The following is a 16,140-nucleotide window of genomic DNA, read 5'->3' as shown; positions in this document are numbered from 1 at the left end:
CCTCAGTTAGCACTGGTTTTCCCAGCTGCACCCGGAAAATTGCCAGTAAACGAAAAACGGCAGCATGCAACTAAAGGTTGCTTACGTGCAGCAGCTGGGAGCCGGGCTCGTGGTGGCAGCTTGCCGGGACAAGCATTCCCGCAGGCGCTCGGGGTTGCCAGCTCACGGACAACTGGGCTACATAGGCAAACCCTTGGCCAACTTTTTTTGGGGGGGGAGAGCCCCCTCCTTTTGGGAAAAATGAAGCCATATGCCAGAGCTCGAGCCTACCAGGGTCTGGGCACTGGGGAGGGAGGATGCTTGCGGGATCTCACCCAGCCACGAAGCAGCAATGAAAAATTCTCTCTGCCCAGAGACCTTGGGGCCTCACTTGCAAAAAAGATTCGCAGCAATGCAGGGCCTTAGAAACCCTGGCACCTTTGGATATTAAGTGTGTGTGGTTTTACACTTCTGGGAGATCCCAAAGTCTGTATTTGCTCATTGGCTTGGCTGTAAATGGGATAAAAAAGGAGAGGACCGTGTGCTCAGAGCAGGACAGCCACCACCACTTGCTTGCACAACGGTGCCTTTTACTAAGACGGTCCCAAGAGGGACCCGGCGCGTGGGGGAAGCTGGCGATGACGGGCCTCCCGCTTGGGGTGTTAGCCTTTTGCCGCAGAACAAAGCTCACCCTCCCTGCCACCGTCACACTTTTTATTGCCAGGAAGGGAAAACAAATCACTGCCACTTGTCAACACTGCAGCGAATTGCGTGACACAGCAAGGCCAGCCCCCCATTTCGCCTCTGAGGACAGCTCTTGAAGCAGCTCACAAACCGTTCCCAATGTGGTGAGGGATGTGCAACCCCACTTCCACCTCTGAAAACCAGAGCAGAAACCTTCCCCCAGCACCGCAGCGGTGGGGGTGGGGGGGTGGGGGGAAACGCTAGCTCTCTGCAGAGAGGTGCCCACAAAACATGGCAGCAGTAGCTCATGGAGCAGCTTGGCCAGGCTGCCAGCGTTCCTGGCGTTCCATCATATCTCCATGCGGAAGCAGAGGTCGGAGCCCTTCATCTGCTCCTTGTAATGCTCATCGAAGCGCTCGTTCTGAGCCACCGTGAAGTGGTTTTTCCAGTCCCCAGCAATCCCTGGATGGGGGAGAAGATGAGAAAATCAAGCGGATGTTGCCCCAGGGTGATCCCTGAGGCTGTGGGAAGGTCTGCTCATAGCATGTACGCCCACCTTTCCTCATGAAGGGCGACAGGTTGTGGTCCATCACTGAGCTCGGCAGGGTCTCGTAGTTGGCGGCGGGGTTCTTCCTCATCTCCTGGAAGGAGGTGTGGTGGACGATCTTTGCCGCCATGCCCTCTGTCACCTCCTTGCCCAGGAACTGGGCAATCTTCTGCACCTCGCGCAGGGGGTCCTGTGGAGGCGGGCGCCCAGGGAGGCATGTAAGCTGGCCTCAAGGGGACAGGAGGGGCAACATGGTGCCCCCACCCTCCTCGCCCTTACCTGCTTCATGTCCTCATAGAAGAGGTAGAGGAGCCGCTTCTCCTTCCTCTTCTCCCACCAGTCTTTCACGTGGGCATACCAGGACCCATAGGCCACTGCAGGCCGGTGGCACATGAGGGAAGGCATATTTGGGGTTTAATTGGGCCAGTAGATCCCAGCCTGTGGCTGCCTTGCAGGGTTAGGGAGTGCCAGGGGGCAGGATTTGTCCCCGGTTCTGCTCCCACCTTTCCCAGCCATGAAGTTCTGCAGAAACTCCTCCATTGTGCCAGGATCAGGGTGTATCTTTGCCATCTGGTAGAAGTAGTAGTAGGAGATGGCCACATCCTTGGGGTTGCGGGCAACATAGATCACCTACGGGGTGGGCAACGTGGGTCAGGGGGGTGGCAGGGCTGGGGGCCTCCCCATGGGGCACCCCAGTCCACAGCAGCACCTACCTTGCAGTCCTGGTCCCAGAAGGAGACAGGGAGCAGCTGGACAGGGAGGTGGGTCTTCACCAGGCGCGGCGAAGGTATCTTGGCTAGCAGCTCGATGCCTAGAGGGTGAGGGGGATCAGTGGGGTGGATGCTGCCGGGGACCAGCACAGGGCTGCCCTGGATTGGCCCCATCCCCAGATGCTGCCATTGCCGTGGGACCCACCATTGGGCATTTGGGGAGCGTTCATCTCCAGGAAGGGCACCCGGTTGAAGATGGCATCCCGCTTGCATTTCTCCACGTCACCGTCGTGGTAGATCATGTCCAAGATCTCACTGAGCCAGGTGGTGCCTGCAGCAGGGCAGGAGGGTTTCGTGACCATTGGCACCCTGAGTTCACCACCCTCCCACCCCCCAGCCCCGTGCCCACCATGGCCACTCACCTGATTTGGGGTAGGTGCAGATGAGCAGGTCATCAGGCCGGGCTTGAAAAGCCTCCACGTGCGGCCAACCCTCGATGAACCACTTGTAGAGGGGGATGCCCTGGAGGGTGCCCAGCTCCTCCCGGACAATGTCCTCCCTGCCCATCTCGGCTTTTGGAGTGCTTTGTCTGCAAGGGTTTTGGCTCACTTGGCAAAATGCAGCGATGAGGTGGAGAGGCTGGTCCTGGGGAAAACACGCCTTCAGGCAAAGTCCACCCTGAGATAAGCACGTCCCTCTGCGCCTGGTGGGAAGGGAGTGCCGAGCGCAGTGATCCCCTGCCAGAGAAATTCCACCAGCACCAGCCTTGGCCCAACCAGGGGCTCCCAGAGACCTCCGCTCGCTCGCTTTCAGCAATGGTTAACGAACCCACAGCCACCCCTAGRTCTTAAATTGCCTCCACACACTCACAAGCTGGTCATGCCACTCAAGTCGCTGGCCACCCATCCCACCCATTTGCTACTGCTATTTTTATAACTGGACCAGGGTTTCAGAGCACTTGCAAAGCAGAAGCCACGCTGTTGTGGTGAGGGCAACACTGATGGGTCCCCAAAAGGTGCAGGGGTTCCCAAATGCCTGGCAGAAAGCAGCCCAGTGGACAGGAGGTGCCAAGACACCCTTTGACCTCATGTGCTCACTGCAGGAACAGAGCCACCAGAGCAGGCGGGAGCAATGTCAGCCCAGCAATAGAAATAAATGGGGGGTGGGGTCGTTAGTGCCGTGCAGAGCTCTGGTTCAGTGCCTCCAACCCCAGACCCAAGCGGACAAAGACTAAAAAGCAGCAAAGTTGGCACTAAGTTGCAGGATTCAGCTGCCCAGAGTGGGGGAAGCTCTTTGCTTTTGGGCCGTTACAGGCAATATGGATGAGCAACACTCAAAAAATCCAAGAGGCAGACGGTGATAGGGGCTGTTTATCCTTTTATTATAAATTTAGTATGAACAACCAATGGAAAAGTCACAATGGAGTATCAAGAACACTTATCAAAATTTTAGCAGCATTTAAATGGTAACAGATTCCCAACCTCATCCAGCCACCGCTTTACCCTTGCGTTCTCCCCAGGAAACAGTAACCTGAACCCAAATGTGCTTTCCAAAGCTGTGCAGGGGACGTAGCTGGTCATTTCCCACTCCGAGCCTCTGGGAAAATCCCAAGGGGCTCCTAAATGCTGGTTACTGCGCGATCCCTGCTGCTACGGGGCTGCCTGGTCGGAGCGTGGGATGCCACTCGCCTGGCGGACCTCGTTCCAGCTTCGGGCCTTTCCGCACCGATGCCGGCACAGAACTAGCGCCTACTTTCTACCTGCTGCTATTCCTCAGCGCTGGCACAGGGCTGTGGTGCAGACCCTAGAATCCCACTGAGGTTGTGCGGCTGTGACATGCTGGATTAAAATAAAAAAAGAGGAGACGGACGGTCTGTTCTCATGCTGAAACCGATAGTAGGACAACGGGAAGCAAAGCCTTGTAAGGGAGACAGTAGAAGGTGAGCAGTGAGATACTTCAAACCACAAAATGAAGCCAGTATACTATAGTCAAATGTGGACATTAGTGTTATGCCTACTGAGTAACAAGAACAAGTAGAACCAACTCTTTTTTGTGTCTTTTTTTTAAAGTTACATTAAGCCACGAACAGTGCTCTCTCTGCGTTGCCAGTGGCAATTTAGTGAGAACAACTTTAAATTAGAGGTGGGGAAAACACAACACGTGCCTACACGTGTAGACAACAACATTAATATTGGTAAGCTATTCCCCTGCTTCTTTGGTACTTCCTAAACTTTCTTATCCAAAATATATAAGGGAAATGCACCATTTAAAAGTTATCGTTTGTAAGTATTTACAGAGCCATAACCGTTATGCTATGATACACAAAATTCGATACGATATGAACAGAGTTATTTTAGGAAAAGCACTTCTGCACATCTTGTTTTGTTCCAGTATCTTAATAGCTTTAAAAAAACCCAAGTATTATGCAGTCCTGTACCTCGCTTCTTCTTATATCAAATGGACAAGAAACATTTCCTAATCCATACTCTTCTTCAAAAGATTAAAAAATCGCCACCAAAATGATACACTATGTACAAATTTTACTAAATATTAAATTCTAGGCAATTATTTTCACCTCACTGATAATATAACTTAGGTATTGTTACCTACTATATGCATATATATTTCTTTAATATATAAGAAATGGCACCACATCACCATGTCACCAATATGACACATTGTTATGTACAGTAGATAAGAAGTTAGATATGGAAGATGAATCCTTTCCAACTAGTTCTTCCTGGGCACTCTTCTACCCTCCGTAGTTGCTTGGCTGTTTCCCCTTTTCCCAGAGAAAGAGGCTCTTCAGACGTAAGGCAGAATACCATACATCAGCAGCGCCATCACGCCCGCACTGAACAAGCCAGCAACTGGGACAGTCACGAACCAGGCCAGGAAGATGTTGCGGAAGAGACGCCAGTCAACAGCTTTCTTGGAACGTATCCAGCCAACGGCCACCACAGAGCCCACCTTGGATGCGCAGGGAGAAAGCAAAAGAGCGGGTGTGAGCTACACGTCCAAACACACATCAGACTCCCATGGCCAAACCAATGCCAGTCAGCTGATACCCAGCAGCGGTACCAGAAACCAGAGCACTAAAATGAAGCAGCCTCTGATGGTGACGGCTGTTTGCTGCTGGGGTGGCAGGACATTAGCACTTCCAGGTTGCTATCATCTCTCTGTTTCTCAAAGTTTTAACTGTTTGTATGGCCTACTTGGCATACAAACTACCTGGACCTCCCCTCCAGGAGAAGCCTAGCTTCAGGAGGAGAATGGATCAACCACCAAAATACCCTTGGAAGCAATTGCCAGCAGGGCAGTTGGGTGGCTCTGCGTCCTCGGCTGGGTCCTCTCTCCCACAAGTTGCAATACTACCTGTGGACAAGGCTGCATGGGGGCCTGCCCAGGGGATTGCAGCAGGACGATAATCCAGTAACAGCGAGTTAATGTTCCCAAGGAATCACTTTTCATCCGGCTATTGTCATGGCCTCTCGAAGATAAAAAGCACTGCGGCAAGGGCAACGCTGCAACCTAACTACCTTTGCTTTCTTCAAATGAATTTTCCTCTCTTGCAGCCTGAAACACCATCCCTGCCTTCTCTTCCATGCTTGTTTTCTTAATTAGAGTATCGGTCCCTGCCTCGAGAGCAGAAAACGGGCAGCTCACCATGTTGGGGAGCAAGGGGAATGATAAATGCCCAGAGAACAGGGAACCAGTGAGCAGGCTGAGACAGGACAGGGATATTTAATCTTCATATTTTGTTAACACCTATTCATCTTCCAGCTACTGCATAACATGTCTTTTAAGAAAAGGGAGCTCTTTGCTGAGGATGCTGTTGCTCTCAGTGAATAAGGCCTTCAAAAGTTCCTGCAACAGAACAAGGGAAAACTAAACTTGATATTATTCTAAGGCTGAAAAGGCCTTCAAGAAAGCACAAAACATCTTCACGGAACAACAGGACTAACACTTTGAAGGTCAACTTCAAAACCGTGCCAAAGGACTAGCGTGAGTTTACCTGAAACACTGCGCTTTACAGGAGGCATGAAATCCAAGGGAATAAAACAAAAGGCTTTTTTCGGCCTCCAAAAACCATGAGGTTATTACACTTGACCCAAGAAGGAAATCTCTTAGATAATATTTAACCTAGATAAACCCTAAACAGACACTATGCTAAGCTGGGTGTAGTAGGTGAGGTGTTATGCCTGGCTGCACATGCTTGGCAGGTATTCAGAGAAGCGACAGCTCGCCCAGCTAAGAGGAACCCCTCAGTTCCGAGTATCTCAAAGGGTTAATCCCCGGGAACAAAGCTCAGTTCTTCAGCAGCCCATTTGCCAGATGCTGCTTTATGTTTTGCCTACTTTTAGCGTCAGTCTGCTGCACTGCAGCGAGGAGTACTGCTCGCTGCTCATGACTGCAGCCTGCAGGAGATAACCACTCTGAGTCCTTCCTGAAATTTAAAAGGTATCAGCAATGATGGCATTGGTAAACTTTTTCAAGCGTTATTAAAGTTTAGTTTATTAATAATGATTTTGATGGACTAAAGGTTAGGAGAATAGCTGAAACGTCAGGGTAAGAAAACTAAAGCCACCCGCAGCCTTTCAGATGAGATCTACTTTGAGATTGCTCTGAGATGGGTGCAGTTTGCCTTCAGTATACTCTGCTTAGCCGTGGAGCTATGAAAATGCTCTTGGCTCTCTTGCTCCCATGCAATTTGTATCATAATACTTTGCAGAATGTTATACTTCCATAATAGCAACACAGGTTATATTTACAAGACCCCAAAGTAATAACAGTGGCAAAACAGAGCTGACAGAATGACCTCAGCAAAGCCATTTTTTTGCACTGGAAACCATTTAACTCCCGCACTTTCATTTGCTTACTATGTGAATGCATTAAATCTGTTAGAGCTTAGCAATGCCTGCTGCTTTCTAGATCTCACATACTAGAATAAACAACACTGTACGTAAGGTTCAGTCCTGACTGTTTGTCTCCCAGAGAAGGTATCATGCAGCAAGGCAAGGTCTGAATTCACAGCACACCGGCAAAATAGCTTTGGCTGCTCTTCTTACATCTTGGAAGCAGCAACACACGTGAAGTTCCCCCTACTGGAAGCACCTAACTTCCTCAGAGGAAGTTTCAGATGGATACATTTCCCCCTGCAGAACCTCTTCTATGCTGTTTTAAATTAATGTTAAGACCAGTCAGAGACATCTTGGTCATCTATGCTGGCCTTTCCCCCAATCTCCATGTATGTGACCTGGACTCCTGCTCCTGGGACATATATGTGGCACCTTTAATTCTACAGTTACATCTCAGAAACTTAGAAACTCTCCATCTGCTAAAGCAAAAGGAGCTGATGGTTCGAAGACCAGAATTACTTTTTTTCTTTGCAGCAAAAATCCTATTAAAAAAAAAAGTCACCTGACAAACCCAAAACACACAATTAGCATCAAGAACATTCAAGCTGCACAATCTGTCTCTGAAGAAATTAAGGGACAGCCTTTCTTTTTGCTAAAAACAGCACAACAAACGGGATTTCTGTTTACGTGGTTCATGCTGCTCCTTCTTTGCCAGCAGCTGATCTAGCTGCGGAGCATTCAGTGGTCTGACGTTCCTTCAGCAAACGTTAATTTTGTGATGAAGCAAACAAAAGGGAAGGAGTTCTTCACACTCCCTGACGCTACAGGCTTAGACTCACCTCAAACCCATTTACTTTTTTATTTCAGTGGCAAAATAAATGGCAACTGCTCCTCTGATACGTCTGTGCCAAATGCAGCAGGGAAACAGTATGGAAGAGCTGGCAATACTTTTTGAGAGAGACATTTTACCATGGAACAAACAATTTACACAGTTTGCATTATTCCTTTACTGGTCACTGGAGCAAAATAACGAACAAGGCTTCTATAGGTGTTTGCCTTATCCTGCATCAGCCCATTGGGAGCCTTCATCTCAAGATCTTATTTTGCCGAAACACAGAGTCAAGTGCGGTAACATGACATCCTGGCAGAGTCCAATTCTACTGAGAAGTGGGTCTTCCCATCAGGACCGATCTGTCTAATTATATGCAGCAAACTCTAGTTAGCAGATGTAGACTTGCTGCATTAACTGCTTTTATGAACATATTCTTTAAGAGAATTATTTTGCTCTGCAGTTGGGAAAGACCAAGCCTCTCACCATGTTGAGTCAATGAGTGCATTTTAATGCAGCCATCTCAGTAGCTTTTGGCTTCCAAGTAATTTTCAATTCCAAGACAGTATGTTTGTCTGCACCAAAGTAAATTTTATCTCTGATGATGGTTGACTAGAAGTGCTTCTGCCACACAACTCAGATAATCAAAGCTGTATTATTCTCCCTGGCAAATACTTCCGTGTGCGTTTGTTTTCCAATCAGTCTCAAGACAGAGGTTTTAGGGCTAGAATTTTTTAAAATGGCTCATGTTGAATTTTGGGGGGTCTTTTTTTTTTTTTTTTTAAGTTTTGATTCAGAAGAACCAGAGTTAGGCCAACACTAGGACATCTGAACAGCCTTTCAGAATAGCTCAGTCCTGGCTATCGCTCAAAGAACTTTAAAGCAGAGGAAAGAAATGCCTTTGCAAAAGAGGAGATTTCTGAAGAAATGGTTTCCATCATAAAAGGCCAATTCAACAAACTCCGGGCATTTGTCAGGATGCRCACATTTCATTGGTGCTTTCACTGGAAACCAGGTCAATGTCACGGCCAAGTCCGGCTGGCCTCTTGCCAACCTGCCCGCACGCGGGACTGGTGAGCCTCGAAAATCTGCCTGCTCCAGCCCCAGCCAAGGCTGCAACGCGGTCCAAGGCCCTCCCGGTGCAATGGCGAATCCTACCGGATACGGTGCCCCGAGGGCTTTGCAGTACATTCCAAAGCAGAGGGCCTGGCATACAGACAGCTCTGAGTGCCAAGGGGTCCCCCAAGACTCAGTTTTGCTTAGAAAAAAAGCACTTTGGGGGGATTCTTTTTTTGAGCAGTTTGGCATGCTTTTTTTGCTGCTGCAGAACAGAGCATATTTGGGGAAGAGGAGGAAGGAAGGGCTTTCTGACCTGGGAGTTTCCTGAGGTACCAAAATCCAAAATCGTAAATGCTCCAATGTGCCATGTTGCCTACAAGCAATATAAATGTTTCCTCCCACTGTGACAGCTTATCATATGACACAGTCAAATCCTGCATGTTACCCAGCTTGACTGTACTATGAGCTGGGCTTTTTTGTTTTAAAAAATACACCGTTTTTAAAGAACTAAGTAATTATAGGAGCCAGATTCAGTATTATAGTGCACAAAAGTGAGGATAAGTTAAAAAAAAAAAGGAAGAAAAATAAAAAAGGTAGTAAAATATTAACTTAGAGATGTAACAATATTTTCACACGGGTAGCTCTAAAACACCTGTAATCGGGATCAAACACATTTATATTATTTTAATAAGAATTCTCTGTTAGTTCAATACGATCAAGTACGGATCAAAGGCATTCCAGACTTTCGTGCAATTGCTTTTAACCCTGACTTTGCTTCATGGTACTTCCTTTGAGTACACATCTCGTTATTTTGTAATTGCAGCCTGGCCGGTGCATCGCATAGCGAAGGCAATCTGCAACAATCAGCATTGCTCAGGTTTGGTTATAGGTTGTCCTAGTGATGTGATTTACTGGTAGGATCACTGCAAACTCGAATACCTTGCAATGGGTGGAGCTTATTGGAATACCCACATTTGAGGCTACAAGTACCGTTAGCGCACACATTACTTCAATGCAAAATCCACTGTGAAGAAATAAAAAAAAAAACAGAGACAGATGGAAAACCTGTAGTAAAAGAGTTACATGCAGGAAATCCCATGCCATGCACTTATCAAGAAAGTGAAGTATAAATGACGAATGGTGCGCAGCCTCTGAACAGGGGAGAAACGCTACACAGACAGGTTCAAATGGCACCTTCAGAGGAAACCAGCTTCTTCATTTCCATATGCCCTTGCAATTGTTTGCTTTCAAATTGAGCTCAGGTTTTTGTAAGCGATGTTTTTCTTTAACCACAGCTGTGGTGTTCATGCTCGGGTGGCTGCCATGCCCGATTGCAACAAACCTTACTGTGACAGCCTCAATGTCCTTTCTGAAGCCTGATTTTTAAAATGTTGCTGGCATGGCTGAGACACAATTATGCACCTCCGCATAAATGTTCTCAGCGAGTGGCTTTTTGCCCTTTGCTGTGTTTCCCTGGCTGAAACGTGCCATTATCGACTGATCTGAGCAGCACAATTTAAGATGAATAGTCCAGACTGCCTTGTCTGCAGTCACTTGGCAAAGGCATACCTTGCAGTGTGTAGTACTGACTGGAAGTCCAACATTGGAAGCTACCACAACTGTGAACGCCGAAGCCAACTCAATAGTGAATCCACTGCAGGAAGCATAAGAAAACACTTCACAATCACTCTTGCATCAGCTCAGACTGATACCATGCAGTGCGCCAAAGTCTTACCCGTTTCTTCTTCAATTCATTATCTCCAGCTGATTTTTTCACAGAAATAAGTTAAGAGAGCAAGGAACTGCTGAATAACGGAAACAGTACACGCGAGTCATCTGCAGTGAACCCGTCCACATGGCTCATTGCATCAGGAACTTTTACTACTTTATGCTGCAGCAAATCACGCCTAATTAGCAATTTGGTTAAGCAGCAGCAGAGGTCTAATATGCATTAAAGACAGAAATAACTATAATAAACACTGGTTTTAATGGGCTGAAATGCACAGAGAAAGCCACTGTAATCTTGGCACTTCCAAATGCAGTAATTGGACCATCACCTTTTGCCGCATTAATTAAGATGTCAGCATAATGCTCACAAGTAGACCCCTGTGCCTCATGAATAGACCTCAGACTCATTCCATATTAGTTTACAGAGATATTTTTCTTTTTTTCTCTTTTTCTTCCTCTTTCTTTCTTTTTTAAGAAAGATGGAGAGGTTGGAACAAGGTTATCCTTCAAATCAAAGCACAAGCAAATCCAGCAAACAAAATACTAGAGCGGCAATTTCTCAGACTAACTTCACACAACAGGTTCGCACAACTGCAACTGCAAGTTTTTGTACCTACCTTGACGGTGTGATTGGTGTGAGGTCTTTACCCATTGTCTGGATGACTCTTCTACCCCAGACCCAGAGACCCACGCAAATCCCAACACCTCCGTAAAACAGCAGCCACACAGGAGTTGATGCTTCTTGCATTACGCCACCTTGGTCGTAGATAAGCCAGAGAGCGACTAGAGGACCAATTGCATTGCTGAGGAAACACAAGAACACCAGAAATGAATGAACAAAATTATCTTCCTACGCATGAAGATACAAGTATTACCTGGTCAGAAAACCTGTAGCTTCTGGAGATCCTACCAGAATGCAACTGGGAAAGTCACTGAATCCCTTTTAAATGCATTTTTAAAGCCAGTTTAACTGTATCAGAGAGGACAGCTTGGTGACACAGAGCTAGCATAAGCCTTTTTCACTGCCCTGCTGCTCCTATCTAGAAAGTGTTGTACAAACCAAGCCACCATAACCTGATGTTCATCATTTACCTGAGGACATCTTTAACAGATGCAAAGTGCTGGGGGCTGAGCAATAATCACCAAGAGATGATGGTCCTTGGTATCACAAAGCTCAGCACACCTAAACAATGCTAGACATTTACTCTCTCTTACAGTCAGTGAGAAATTAAGCTCTAAACTCCAAGAAGTGGTCTTGGAGCAAAGGGATTAGGAAGGAATTTCCCCCTGTAAACAGGGAACAAAACCAACATTCAAGTTGCACAGCAAACTGAAGTACTTTAAAAATGTTGTTTGCTATAAAAGCAAATAAATAATTCTTAAAGATTCTGAGAAACATGCTGGAAATAAATCAGTGGGCTAGCATAAACAATAACATCTAGCAGGTCTGAAGGCACTGGGTAGCATGATGAATTAAATACATTTTAAATACAGAGCAATTTCCACTAGTAAAAATTCTTTAAGATTCTGGTCTGATTTGGGGGTTTAGTATACAGGATACACTGAGTTTCTGTGAAAACAGGAACGCAATGATAGTATGTGAAAGTCCACAGTGCCTGCATGGAAAACTCACTCTGCCTTGAAGGAAGAAGAGATACTTCATTGAGGCTTTCCTAATATCTTTAAGCTCACCTTAGGTGTAGATCAAATTACTGACTTTTTAAAATACCTTATTGTGCACAGAAAACAGAAAGTTTYTTCATTGTACCTTCAACGGGAGGATGCAGAAGACAGGTAAGGATAAGGACAACTGAAACATTTGCCAGATGAATAAAGTGAAAACTGAGCATCCCTCCATATCCTCTTTTATGACATGGGAACAACGTCCCTGTTGAAAACCACAAGTTTGGAACTAGCCCAGGCACTGTTTCCTACCTGTTCTGGAGAGATTATGCATGGATATCTGACTGTCCAAACAAAAATGAGAAGATAGAAAAGGCTTCAAAAATTACAGCAGAAAACTATGCTCTTTCGCACTAAAATCCACTTTTAATTGTTTGCAAATGCTACCTCTGAGAGTCAGCTAAATTTAACCCTCAAAGAAAGGTTATTTTCTTATTTGTGGCAGCAGAAGGCAAGGCAAAACTCTGCTGACCTAATCTTAGAAGATTTGACTTTGATCATGCTGCCAGATAGCTCAGAAAAGATCAGCTCAACAGCAAGCAACAATTCTGATGCCTCCTTTACATGAAAAGAAGGCTGCTGTGCTGCTGCTTGCTTCCTCGCCCAAGTTATAGCTGCTGTTCCTGCAAAGCTTTCAGGGCTTCCCATGCTGAGGGGGAGCAGCTCTAGAAGAAGTCATTAGGCCTGCCCCACCACAAAACTGCCCGAAGCCCCAAGGTGTCCTAATGCCATTGCTATGCGGAAAAGCATCTGGCTCACAAGCAACAAAGACCAGGATCTTCGTGCTGCATACGCCAGCTAGCAGACCACTACCATTAACTTGTCCTACCAACCATCCTTGGGACTAGGGAAAGTTCACCAGTAGAAGACAAACAGCCCCAACAGAAGTGTGAGAGAGACAACTCAACCAAAAAACAACAAATGGGGGGGGGGGGTGTTAGAAAGGAGACTTTGCTGGAAGACCTTCTGTGGTTAACAGATGCTTCCTACTATTGAGTGACTAAGCCAATGAACCGTGAGGACATCGGCTAGACTGGGACATGGTTTTCACAGACTTTCCCGCAGGTTCTGTCTCATTTGATTCAAGACACAGTTATCAGGAAAGCAGACTTCTAATCTTCCATACGTTTGGTTAAGACTCATTTCACAAGACTCCTTCCAAGCAGCGATTTTCTCTTACTTTTCCACTGCAGCTCTCCTGCTTGCCTTAAACTCTTCCTTCTGCTGGAGGCCTGGTCTGCGAATGTCTGATTCATAGTTGTTCAGATGGAGAGGAAAAATGAAAAAAAAGCCTGACCCAGTGGGTCATAAAGCCAACCTTAGGTTTCTAAGTCGCCAAAGTGCTTTTGGACATGTTATTCGTGTCTTTCGGCTAATTCGAACACATGCGATTGCATCGTGCTTTCTAACTTGCCGCAAACTCTCCCTTTTCTGCCACTGCATCRTCCTGGCAGGCCCCCAGCGTACCCCCAGGGCGCAGGATGAGCGGCAGTGTGCGTGCGGCCAGCGGTGCCTCCCAAAGGCTGACGCACGAGGAGCCAACCTCGCCAGCAGTGCTTTGGCTTGCCGACGCTTGTCATGACGGTTATTCTAAGCGGCTCTGATCGCTTCCGAAGTGCCTTTGTGAGCCTCGTGATTATTTCGCTAGAGTTCTCGACCAGCATAAATTGGCATGACTGGTCCGACTGTGCTCGCTTACGCCGCCTGAGAGTCTGTCCCAGACCATTTATAAAGCTGTTGTGAAAGATAGCACTTGACAATGAATCTGAGCTATAAATAAGGCTGGCTTCTCCCCTCCCCTGTGAGACAGCTAGGCATACCAACAAAAAACACATTCAACTATCAGGAGATAGGCTTAAAAATTACCAATTGCATGCACACATACACACAGTAGAGACACTTTTATGTGGCGTTGGGTCACAAGTTCTTTCTTCTTCTAAGTAAAAAGGGAGATTTCTTCAGTGACAGAAAGATGCTATCAGCTGAGGTGCTCTGCAAACCACCAGACCCCTGGAAGTTTGCCCTAATAACTTTTGAATCAGCAACACTGCTATTACCTGGGTACTTCTTATTTTGGTGGCAGTGAGTTGCTCAAAAAGCAAACCTAATCATATTTGAATGCTACCCCCTGAATAAGCCTTTTGTTGGAACCTGCTGTTTACAGACTGTTTGATGACCATGCCATGAGTCTCTGCTACCTGAAAAATCACATCGGGCACGTTTTAGCCATTTTTTCCCGGTTGAATGAAAGCAGCTTAACACAAAGGTGATCACCAACTCAAACTGAAGTTCAAATGCAATAGCCATACTGAACTTTCACTATGTAGAAGCATATGTATAAATTTTCCAGTCATGGAAGTATTTCTCAAATCTGGATTTCCTTGAGTTCGAGTGAACATCCAATTGGGAAAATAAGCAGGATGAGTTTTCTGTCTATACTGCATATTTTTTTCTTGCAGCTCACAGCTGTATACAGTAAAATACCCTAGCTGGTAGCAATTCATCCCTAAATCCTCTGAGAGAATGCGCAGAACTGTCAAAACAGCTACTAACCAGGTTTTTATTGCAGTTCGGCCACAGGGGAGCAGGCTGAGTGCTTCCCTGGCGCAGCGGCAGCGCCCTCGCTCCTGCAAGAGCAGGGCTCAGACTGGCTAGCCAAACCGGCCCGAGAAGCAGCAGCAGTTGCATTAATGTGTAATGCCTTTACCTTTAATACGTGGGGGCGGATTCACCAGCTGGCTTCTGCTACTATAAGTCAGRGCACACAGCTCTTTTTGTCATCTCTGGGCTTTCGCCTACGAAAACAGACAGGGGACCCCAGAGAGGGGCTAGAGGAGAGACGAGGCTATATATTTATAGGAGAAGCAAACTATCAGGGAAAAGACTAAATACTCGCACTGTAAGGTGTGAAGGAGCATGAGACCGGGACTTTTTTCACAGAATAAACAGCAGGTTTTAATCGGCACTCCTCACGTCAACCTATGGCATCTTTCCGTGGATCATCTCGCTCTGATTGCACGAATGCAAGGAAGCGAGAGCCCCTTGGCGCAGGGGTCCTGGTTGCACTGTTTCCTCCTAGCTTTCCCGTTCCCCAGCCTGTAGCAAAGCAGCTGGCAGGGCTGCCATTGTGCTGAGCGCAGGAGATGATTATTGGGTTAAAAGTTCTCTCCAGCCATTATGAAAACAGCCTGGCAAGCTACCCGTGCTGTAGGGCACTTATGAATTCACATGTGTTTGCAGACTTTGGAAGGGAGCACAAGCCCTGCAGCTGCTCCTTGCACCACAAGCACTTTTGCAGTATCGCTGCAGGCTGCAGTACGTACAGCGCTCAGCTCCGGATGATTAAGATTCCTGCTGAACGAACCAATCTAACAGAAAATAATTTTGGGCCAGCTCAAACATTGGTGCATATAATCCCTGAGAAGCAACACAGCCCAGCCTCCCAATGGGTCTGGAAATCTGGCTCTTGAGCAAGCATTTAGGAAGCTGGCAGTGCTGTGTGTGTCACGCTCCTGGCCTGGGTCTTTTTTTTTTTTCCATCCTGTCTTTTTTTTTTATACATATATATATACATATACTCGTGCTGACCTTGGGCCGCCCCACCGTGCTCCCTTTGCACCTAGGTACCGAGCCAGCAGGACCTGCATGCTGTGGCGCTGCACAAATTAAGTTGGATAGCCACAGTTTTGCAGTGGTTCTGCCCTGGCACACTTCACCAGCCACAGATTTCACTCAGCCCACGCAATGCCACAAGGCTCAAGGCCTGGCACCACTCAGCCCAGCCCTGGCGCAGCTCCAGGATCCTCCACACAGCGCCTATAAGCTGTGTGGCAGGCGACGAGCCGAACGAAACAGTCACCCAAATAAGGAGTTACTGTGGCTCCCTGCTTCTTTTAAGGCGCAATGGCTCAGATGAGGATCTCAGCTGATCTGAGCCTGCACAGGACCCCTGACCGCTATGAACACTGGCTCCTCCAGCAAAAATTGCTGGTATTGGTACGATGCAAAAAAGCAGAGAGAGGATCTTTGAACAAACACTGGGGTCTACTACCCTTATTGCAA

The 16,140-nt window shown here is 47.1% G+C and overlaps 2 protein-coding genes across 3 annotated transcripts in view; both read right to left on the bottom strand.

Annotated features, from left to right (window-relative positions):
* Positions 1 to 916: 916 nt before the first annotated feature.
* LOC146601229 (sulfotransferase 1 family member D1-like) lies at positions 917 to 2,493 on the bottom strand. Of its 2 annotated transcripts, none has more exons than XM_085309887.1 (7): positions 2,343 to 2,493; positions 2,114 to 2,251; positions 1,924 to 2,021; positions 1,714 to 1,840; positions 1,490 to 1,584; positions 1,220 to 1,400; positions 917 to 1,125 (listed from the first exon to the last, which is right to left on the bottom strand). In XM_085309887.1, exons 1-7 carry the CDS (start codon positions 2,485 to 2,487, stop codon positions 1,013 to 1,015), a joined length of 897 nt encoding a protein of 298 aa, XP_085166013.1. In that variant the 5' UTR covers positions 2,488 to 2,493; the 3' UTR covers positions 917 to 1,012. The 2 variants fall into 2 exon arrangements, with proteins under 2 accessions (XP_085166013.1, XP_085166006.1); XM_085309880.1 differs by having other exon boundaries at positions 2,126 to 2,251; positions 2,343 to 2,492.
* A 787-nt stretch (positions 2,494 to 3,280) lies between these two features.
* Positions 3,281 to 16,140, bottom strand: part of SLC20A2 (solute carrier family 20 member 2) — a 31,174-nt gene continuing 18,314 nt past the window's right edge. The window contains exons 8-10 of the mRNA XM_085309867.1: positions 11,013 to 11,198; positions 10,237 to 10,321; positions 3,281 to 4,890 (exon numbers count right to left, since the gene is read on the bottom strand). Coding sequence (XP_085165993.1) covers positions 4,726 to 4,890; positions 10,237 to 10,321; positions 11,013 to 11,198 — 436 coding nt within the window. The 3' untranslated portion in view covers positions 3,281 to 4,725. The remainder of the gene's footprint in view (positions 4,891 to 10,236; positions 10,322 to 11,012; positions 11,199 to 16,140) is intronic.

Source organism: Rhea americana, unplaced genomic scaffold, assembly GCF_003343005.1.
Source record: "Rhea americana isolate MKP2758 unplaced genomic scaffold, rheAme1 scaffold_107, whole genome shotgun sequence".
Taxonomy (NCBI): domain Eukaryota; kingdom Metazoa; phylum Chordata; class Aves; order Rheiformes; family Rheidae; genus Rhea; species Rhea americana.
Note: the sequence above shows the minus strand (reverse complement) of the source record. Positions and strands in the feature narration are given on the sequence as shown.